Source organism: Echiichthys vipera (genome assembly GCF_963691815.1).
Source record: "Echiichthys vipera genome assembly, chromosome: 19".
NCBI classification, from domain to species: Eukaryota; Metazoa; Chordata; class Actinopteri; order Perciformes; family Trachinidae; genus Echiichthys; species Echiichthys vipera.
The window spans coordinates 7,941,003-7,951,161 of record NC_139844.1 but is presented as its reverse complement, the minus strand read 5'-3'; the positions used below and the strand labels follow the sequence as shown (position 1 = coordinate 7,951,161).

Below are 10,159 nucleotides of genomic sequence, written 5' to 3'. Positions count from 1 at the left end.
TGACCCGCCTGGATCTCTGCAGGCTTCACACACTCCCTATGTCGACTTTTCAAATTGAGCCCATAAACTTGAAGGTATACTATGACACTTTTCTGCGTTCAAATGTCTATATTATGTCATATATATATGACATTTACTTTGTCCCGGAGAAATCTGTCATTTTAATTCAAGCATTGGTCCATTCCTTAGCGTTGTAGTGGTCTGCCAGTAGCTTCATGAATTTACTTTTTATCCAGTTTAAAGCCAGACTTTTTTTAGACGTAGGTGTTTTTTAGTCATTGAACATCTGGATTTTAAGTCATCGGAGAAACGAGCTGTGCAAACATTTGCAGCAGCTCGGCTGTGTCGGAGAAATACGGATTTATTTAGATTTTTAACTTTTTAACTCCTTTTTTATTTCAGTTTTAGCAACTTTTACGCTATTGTTGTAATAGTTATTCTGGCCACAAGAGGCTGAACTGCCTTTCTGTCACGAAAGTTTGAATTTTTCTACGGACTCTAAACACGAGTTACAGTTCTTAAAAAAGACTTGACAGTAAAGTAACATAACGTGCTACACAATACATCAGTGGTTCTGCAGGGCCCCACTTTTGCACGCACACACACACACACACACCCCTCTTTTCCTATGTATCAAGGATCTGTCCCATAGCAAAACCTTTTTCCACCTGTTCTTAAGTCCTTGTTTTTCTCTTTTGCCCCTCAGGGCTTCCGTAGGTCTCCCTGCAGAAGACATTTGTGCTGAACAGATTTTTCTTTTTTTTTCTTTTTTTTTCTGCATCCAAACAAACAGCGCTCTCACCCTGCAGCAGGTGCCCCAGAGGAAAAAGCAATCTGTCTGTGTTGTTTAGTCTGTGAGCACTAGATGGCAGCAGTGGACTTTGTGTTAACTGAGTGTCTTTAAAGCAGGGGTGCCCAATTCCAGTCCTGGAGGGCCACTGTCCTGAATGTTTTAGGTTTCTCCCTGCTCTAACACACCTGAGAGAAACCTGAAACAGTGGCCCTCCAGGACTGGAATTGGGCACCCCTGCTTTCAAGCATCGACAAACGCATACAGAGAATGAATTAATGTCATATTTCAGCCGTAACAGCAAAGGAACATCTATAAGTTTGCAGTAGATTTATTTCAGTGCTCAATAACATGGTGTCCGTGTACAGTGGTGAAGGAGCCCGCAGGTACCGATGACAGCATTTTAGTCAGTACAGGAGGAGTTTCTGATTCTGCTCTCAGATCAGCCCTAATCTGACCGATGAAATGATGTCACTGTGATTTGATTTGATGCAGTTTGTTTGCTTTTGGAAGGAGGATTGTGAGCAGATTCAAACTCCAGTGGTGGCGCTTTGAAACTCAGCACGAGGTGAAGAATTATGTTTGTGGCCGCTCTCAGACGCAAATAAGAGACCGGCTTATTGATTTGTTGATGTTTTGCAACGCTCTTGGCTTCTTGTCGTGTCACCTTGACAGCTCAGTCACCAGTTTGATCCTCACAACAGAGACACACACTTACATCAACATAAGCCTTGGATAGAAACACACACACACACACACACACACACACACACACACACGAGGTGAGCCGCCACTGCCTTCCAATCCACGAACTGCTGCATAAATGAGAAAGGGATTTCTGTAAATCTGCCTCCACGTGCTAGTGAGACACACACACACACACACACACACACACACACACACACACACACACACACACACACAGAGAGCATCTGCAGCGGGATGTAAGCAGATTATTTTATCAGGAGCCAGCTGTAGTGCGGTGAGTGTAACAGGACTTTCATATAGAAAGGAATTACATCATTCTAATGGTAGTTTTCACTGCAGCTCCTTCGTGTTTCTCAAACCTCCACTGCGTCCCTGTTTCCTTAACTGTGCTGGTGCTGTACTCAAGTCCAGTTTTGAGGTACTTGTACTTCCATTTTATGTAGAACTTTTTACAACACTATATTTAACAGCTTAGTTCCTTTTCACATGACAGTTTTTTCATCTCCTTCCTGTCCAGTGAAAACCACGTAACTCTGGATGTGTTGATGTTGAATGTTTGTGATAAACTGAAGCATGATGTGAAAATATTCTCCTCCTTCTTCAGCTAAATAAAGTCTGTAAAAGGGATCGCCACAAAGCTGAAAACATGAAACATTTTCAGAGATACGTGGTTCTCACAGGACAGAACAAACATATGATCTCATAGAATATGATGCATAGCAGTAGATCAAGGGTGTCAAAGTGATCCAGTAAAGGGCCGTGTGGCTGCAGGTTTTCATTCCAACCAATCAAAAACACACCTGGTCCAACTAATCAACTGTGTGAAGACAGTTCAGGTGATTGAGTAAGTCGAGTCAGGTGTGTTCTTGCTTGGTTGGACTGAAAACCTGCAGCCACACGGCCCTTTACTGGATCAGTTTGACACCCATACTGGAGATCAAACTACCCAACAGGATATATCTCAGTTGAAATGGAATTGTGTGCAAATTTTTTACAAGATAATGCCTCATTTGCATATTCAAACACAGCGCTTCAGAAAACTTGTAATAGAAAAAACATTTAATGTCAGTAATCTCTTGGTTAAAAAGTCGCTCCATTCACCTGTAGTGCCGCCCCTTTAATGAACAGTTACAAGGAGCTGCAGTCGTCACATAAGTGCAGTGAAGTTCGGAACTGAAAGTCACACACGGGTAGAAACATAGATCATTTATTAAAAGAACACATGCTGCTACAGTTGTCGATTAGAAACAGCTGCTGTCTGTAACAGTAGGAAAGTTCCAGTAATAATATTTACGGAGGCTCACAGCTCCTGCAGGAATACAAAACCACAGCACGTCCTCACACAGGGAACACACGCTCTGTAAGATCATATTCATAATGATAAGTGTGTGTGTGTGTGTGTGTGAGCCGGCTCCTCGGGGCTCTGAATACGGTTACAGTGGTTTGGGGTAGGATTTCCACGCACACACACATCACACTGAATCCTTTTGCTCGTCTTACGCCACGTGAGAGGTTTGATAGAAGGCCGAGCGTCCCTTTGTTCGCCAGTCTGCTTTGACATGTTCGTAACGGGGAAAGTGTCTCCAGAGACGCACAACAGAACAACATTTTTGTTACAGAACATCGGAACACGTTTGATCAGGAAAATAAAAGCAGCAAGAAGAGAAAAGTTGTGACTCTCGCCTGATGATGGAATCTGTGACGTTTTTTTGTCAATTCAGCATTCACTGCACAAATACAAAACCAGTTTTTAATCCAACCAATCTTCTGATGTCATTATGTAACAGGGACCTTTTTAGATTGAACTGAAAAGCCTCCGTGTTGTCAGCTAAGTCTTTTTAGGACATCGTGAAGTTACAGAAGCGGGCCCGAGATCTCTGTGTCGTCACGTTTGTGAAGGTTTCCTTATTAATCTCTGATTTTCAAACAGACTTCAGATCATTTAAGAGAAGTCAGTTCAGGATGAAGTTGAGAAATAATAATATCAGCACTTTGGAAACAGGTCAAAGGCCATCGACAAGAACACCTGCTACAGCTACGAGGTGTTGTTTTAAAACAAATGAAAGAATACAATCAACGCATCAAAGCAAAGCTCCTGATAAAACACATGTGAGAGGTCAAAAAGTACGGAGGGTTTTAAGGGCCAAAACTCAATATATACATGCATAACTCACTACTATTGAATGCTTAATAAGTATATTTATGTATATGTATGTTGTATTTATTTATTCCTATAATCATTCATTGATTCCAAATGTATTTGCCGATTTAGAATTCTATGTATTTATCTATGCTTTCATTTATCCACATTGTAACTTGCTGCAGCAAAATGAATAAATGTGTGAACTTCATCCATCAAAAGTCAATAATAAATATATATGCATAAATGTATAAATATATAAATAAAAGTAACATGTCTATATTCTATATTTCTATATTTCATGCCCCCTTTAATTTATTTATTCATTCATTGTGACAATTAAGCCCTAAATTATAATTATTTATTTTGCATTTTGTTATATATTTATCAAGCATTCAATATGTAATTAGTTCAAATGTTATATATTGAGTTTCCGCCCTTGAAACACAAACAGAATCTTGTTTTAAAAACTTAACAAAAAGAAGAAAACATTCATAAGATAAATGGTCGAGCACAGGAGTCTGCAAACTGCCGTTACAGTTGCTACATCGAGTTTCAGGGGTGCAGGTTGTGTTTTGTGGTGACGTGTGCGTTTGTGTCTCTGCTGAGCAGCCGAGTACTTTGGGTAAAAGCCCCACAACTGCACTTTTGTTTTGTTTTTTCTTTGCATCCAAAGTTTTCATGGTCATTTGTGCATCGCCGAGTAAAATGTGTGAAGTTTAGGTCCGTTTATATTGTTCCAAAAACACATGAACATCAGTCAGATACCCAAGATATGTTGCATCAATTCCTCCTCCGTTGTCCACGATGTGACATTTTTGAATCCTCACAAAAGGAAAAGCAGCTTTGTGCTTCTTCTAAACGTCCAGCCTTTTAGAAAGTATCAACACTGAAGCTTCAGTACAAATGTGAACACGTTGAGTGTCACCTCTCCGTCTCTGGCCGGTGCTCTGGTCCTCTGCTGGCCGACACTCAGACACATGTCAAAGTATTCTGCTTTTCTCACAGCACCTTGAATCAGATGGGGGAGGCTGTGGGGGTTTGGTGAGTGCAATTCTATTTATTGACCATGTTTTTTGTATTCTGTGCAGAGGTTTTAAAATGTGATTTGTGTTTGTGTAGATCGAGCCACAAACCCCTTCCTCCTCCATCATTTAAATAGTGGAAGACTAGGATTTCAGTTTAGTTTTTTTGTTTGTTTTTTTGTGCATAGCTCGTTGTAGAAACAAAAAGCTAGATTGAAATGTTCAGTTGGCAACAAAACCCACGCGTTCTGTGAGTGAGGAGACGCTGTGAGACATTCAAAGAAAAGTGATAAAACAATCAAATGACAATCTGTACACCGACTCACGTAATCCTCCATCAACCTTTTCATATGAATTTAGACCAGCTGATGATAAATGTGACCGGAACACCTAAAGCAAAATGAGCCTGCTCGTGTTTCCCCCTCAACGTTAAAGGAATATAAAATGATCTTTGCTCCATTAGATATGAAGTCAAAGCTGCACCAGGCATTTGTTCAAACACACGCCCGCAGAACTTTCGCCGCTCCTCACATAAATGCAGTTTGTGTTTCCTTCAGGCCAAATCAGCGCTCATTTCCTTTCTCACTAAATAAGTGTGGGGACAATTTTTGGGGAGAATTTAAAACAGCCATCTTCGCTTGTTGGCGGTCTTCCTCGCCCTTGTTGGCGTTTTTGGCACGTTACTGCCACCAACTGTCGACCAGTGGTTCCGCGCCTTGGTGCTACGAGTGGCCAAAACACATTAAGTCCCTGTAATAGGACACTGTTTTATTAGTTTATTAGTCTTGTGTAGATAAAGACGGGGTCAACCCTACAGTGCGAGATTTATTTGACGAGAGAACGGCTCAGCTCAGCAATAAAAACACTAGTCGCCACAATAAGAGCACTAGATGGGTATCAGATGGATGATATAAATGAAATATAGCACTATAGACACATGAGAATGAGGATTGTGTGTAAAGGATAGCTGCTAGCACTGCTCCAGGACTTTCTGGGTGATCACATTTTCAGAAGTTGAAGACTTTTTAGTCGAGGAAAAATCCAAAGTGGCCCGGCGCAGCGTAACAGAACAGAGATCATTTTGTAGTTGATTTTTGGGGGAACAACGTTTTTCTTTTGACTTACTCCTTCAGATGAAAACTGCAGAAGTCAGTTGTCATTTTTTTAAGTGTCCTATAGTTTGAAGAAGCCAAACGTCTGTGAATGGTGCTGGTCAGGGGTAGAGGGCTGTGGTTGTACGAACACATCTTTTCTTAATTCAAACTGACTTCTGCACTTCAGTGTGAAGGCTGTAAACTGTACAGTACATTCGGTGGATGTAACAAACCTGAATAAACCAAGATGCATTTTGATGTACATACATGTGTACCGTATGTAAGTACAGAATGTGTAAAAGTATGTGTCGAATATCTGTTTCTATCATGAAGGTTCCAATCAACTAGATATCGCACTGGACGTGAGATTTCAAGCTCCTCAGCTGTGAATCATCGAAGGCCTCCACAGGAGAATCCAAAAAATCAATCATGTTCAAACCTGATTCGATTGTTTTTGGAGAATCCTTCTGATGCATCACGCGTACCAGCGTGAAGCAGTGCATACGGTACTGAACGGGCTTGTTACAGAAGCTTCTGAGAGCCACAACACTCAGTGATGCTCTGAGAACTGTGTGGTGTCCTGACTCTTATTGGTCTCCTGCCAAGACCTCAGACTATGAGTTACTGATTGAAAAAACAGCATTGGTACAAACACTGACTTTTTTTTTAAGTTTGAGGACAGGGCTTCACACTTCCATAATGATATATACAGTGTCACCATTATATCTGCTCAGGTATGTGGAATCATGGGTTATGTAACCCAGTTGATGGCCGTATTGAACTGGTCGATAAATAATGTTGCAGGTATTTCAGATTTTCTGAGAAGTGTGAGTTAATGTGCTTGTTATAGTCAGTTAAGACAGCGTTACTGTGTAACACGAAATCTCGATTGATTTTCTTTTACGATTGAATTATTGCCCAGCCTTACTTTTGTATGTCCTCAAACACACAGCAGAGTGGAAGGAGACAAGTCAAATGAGATGTGTTAAGTTGTAGAATTACTGCCGTGTCCTTAAAATCGAAATCACAATTTTTGGTTTCTGTTTTCAGAGCAGAGCTCCAACGATTGGTCAGCTGAATGTTAAGTAGTGGACTATATTGATATTGACCGATTCCATCGTAAGGGAATTTGTCATGCAAAAATGGCAGAAAATGCTGTAGTCAGCCTCAAATATTGAGATTTGCTGATTTGTTTCTGTTTTTCATCAGATTAAACTGAATATCTTTGGGGTTTGGACTGAAAACCTTTATCTTTGAGAAACTGGGACGGACATTTTCACTTTTTACACCATTTAATGGACCAGACGATGAATCGATTCATCTTGAAATGAATTGGCAGATTAGTCTCTGATGAAAATAATCATTATCTGCAGCCCTATTTCAGGCTGTTCCAGCTCTCTGAGGGTCCTGACTTTGCCATCTGCCTGCCTCTAATATCAGCTGACAGCGTGCACAGAGTGTTACTTCCCCCTGTCCCATAAATCTGTCTTTGAATGAGGCCTTTGTTACAGCGTTCACTCAGCCAACAACATCTGCCCTCTCTCCTCGTTTGTCTGAGTGGACAAAGTGGCTGCAGCTGAACTGGGACCAGCTGATGGATTTGATATTCCAGCTGTTAGTGGTCAACAGCTGGTCAACAGTATGTTAGTTTACTGTGAACACTTCCACCAGAGGTGTTGGATTTTTCTTCAAGATTTTAGTATTTTAATCATTTCATTCGCCAAACATCATGACCTCTAAATTCAAGTCTCTACTTAGTGCATCTGTACTGATGCTGATGCTGTATCTTCCACATTTAAATCCATGTAATGTGTCCTTAATTTGAATTACTATCTTTACTAGCATTTTCAAAATCTGAGCGGCCACAAGTTGATTAAAGAGATGAGAAAAATAAATAAAAGAATGAACTGTGTTACACAAAATTAAGTTTTTCCCCCAAACTTTTTTTCTAATATTTGCTTTTATTTTCCTGTTTAATAGCGGATACTTTCCCCCTTTTCTGGCCTGGTTTGAATAAGCGGTTCTGCTTGGGGTCAATCATCACAGGTTATGGGTTCACTGTGGACCTGAGCTGTGGGCAGTTCAACCAAACACTGTTTAAAGGGCCCCAAGAGGTGAAAAACATCCAGTTATTAAGTAGCATTCCTTTTTTACATTTCTCATCCCCTGAATCAAGTAGTGACCCCTCCATTTCCCCAAACAACGGACGTTTTCCTGCAGTTAAACAATAAATAACAGAAATCTACTTGTTAAATAAATAACGACGTGGACGTCAAATGGTCGAGCCAATCGGTAGTTCCAACCCTGCTCTTTTATCTTAGTATATAGATATATTTTTAGCTTTATACATTGTGACCGTGAACTTCTTGTCATCTGTGTTTGAGAATGACTCTGAGCAGAGCTTCTGTATTCAGTTATGTGTCAACAAAGGGCAGAGGAGGAGGAGAATGAGAAGAGGAGGGGGCCGGAGGTTTGCCGCAGTGCTCTAATGATCGTTCACTGATCTCCCGCAGTCAATTCTCTCTCTACATCACTCCCTCTCTTCTCTTCTCCTTTCCACCTCCTCTCTTCTTCTTCACTTTCCTCAGTGTCGAATCTTGTCCTGCATACTTTATTGATTTACTCTCCTTATTCTAGCCTCAGATCAATAGAATCTGCATGTGGAAGTCTACTTAGTCATCTTATTTAAACTTAGAGGGTTTTTGTCAAAGTAAAGTGTAACTAATGCATAACTTCTGAACATTCAGGGATCTTTTTCTTAAAGCCAAAGTGCTGCAGTACTTGAACAGGCATGTCAGGATAAAGTGGGATAAAACTTAAACATGTCAATCTGCTGTCTTCTGATGTGTGTCGACCTAAAGTCATCGGCCCGCTCGTCCCTGACAGAAGATATTAGTGATATTGTGCTTTAGAAGTGGCATTCTGATAACTGGTCGTTTTACAGGATAACAGGCCAGAACCACCAATAAATGGATGTATGTTAGTCCTGTTCTGTGCAAATAGATGTTAATATCTTTGTTTTTTGTCTCTTACCTAATGTTGTAGCCCTTCTCTAAGATACAGCAGTACTTTGTTACATCTGTTGTAATTCCATACTGCCAGATGATTGAAATGTAAATACATTGATATCACTCCTTCTGAAGCTTCGGCTACATGACGGAAATGTGTCGGTGTAACAGAAAGAGCAGCCACTATCAGGTGTGTGATGATGAGGCTCTTGTTGAGGCTTCATTTTTACTAAAAGGGTCAACTGTGTCCACCGTCAAGTATTAAAACCAGCGCAGTCAGTCACTTTCTGGCTTCTGAGACGTTCTTCCTGTCGCAGCTCTAAAAGAAAAGCTCTTGTTTCCGTGTGCTCCTCATCCACCTTGTGTGTGTGAAATCCAGATGAGTTGTTCTAGCTGCAGTGAATCCTCTTCTAAAAACTGGTTTGGTGGCAGGAGTCGCTTTAGGAGGATCAGGGTGGCCGGGTGTGTTGGACGGATTTGGGATGGTTGGGAGGTGAAGCAGGGGATCAGATGCGGATCTGGTAGCCGTCACTGAGAGTGCTGAGCTCCGGAGGTTTCCTCTCCACGGCGGCCGGCCTGAAAGACAGACGGAGAGCAGAGACATGCTCAGATCACATTGAGGAGACATTGAGGAGTGTGTTTTTCCAACATACTGTCCTATGAATTTAAAACACTTTTTTAAAATAAATATTAGTATGACTTTTTTTCAACATACTGAACTAAGACTTTTTATTACTGGCTTTTCCATCAAATTATGCCATGACTGCATTAGACAGGCTATTCTTCGACTGATTTAAGCATTTTCTGGACATTATATTTTGACTAATTTTTACTATTTTTGTCATACTATACTATGACTTTCTTTGGCTTATGTTTTTGGTCACACTTTTCTATGACCTTTCCTTACTTTTTTCAACAAATTAGGCCAAAACTGCATTTGACAGACTATCCTATGACTGTTCCTGTCTTTTTGCCATGACTGCATTGAAAAAAGTCAGGAAAAGTTACAGCAAAGTGTGACTCAAAAATAATTAAAACCAAAAAAAGTCATAGTATAGCGAATGTCCAATCAGCGTTGGTTTTGAGGAGAATTTAAGTGTTACGCATGGATACACATTATTAGACAGTGGTAGCCCTAATGATGTTAGTCATCCTTTTTTGGGACACACTATACTATGACTTTTTTCACTAACTATGCTATGACTGGTTCAGCAAGGCTACCCTATATGAAAAAAGTCCATAATATTATAAGAGGACAAAAAGCCTAAGTCAAGGTCAAAAAAGTCATAATATAGAATTTTGAAATAAGTCAGTTTTCCATGAAATGTCACTATATAGTAAATAAATAGAAATACGAGCAAAAAGACATGAAGAAGATGAACAATGAAAAGAGA

At 40.4% G+C, this 10,159-nt stretch overlaps 1 protein-coding gene across 1 annotated transcript in view; it reads right to left on the bottom strand.

The window, feature by feature from the left end:
* Positions 1–6,784: 6,784 nt before the first annotated feature.
* vash2 (vasohibin 2) overlaps positions 6,785–10,159 on the bottom strand; it is a 28,856-nt gene continuing 25,481 nt past the window's right edge. The window contains exon 8 of the mRNA XM_083934143.1: positions 6,785–9,341. Within this exon, the coding sequence (XP_083790269.1) occupies positions 9,272–9,341 (70 nt within the window). The 3' untranslated portion in view covers positions 6,785–9,271. The remainder of the gene's footprint in view (positions 9,342–10,159) is intronic.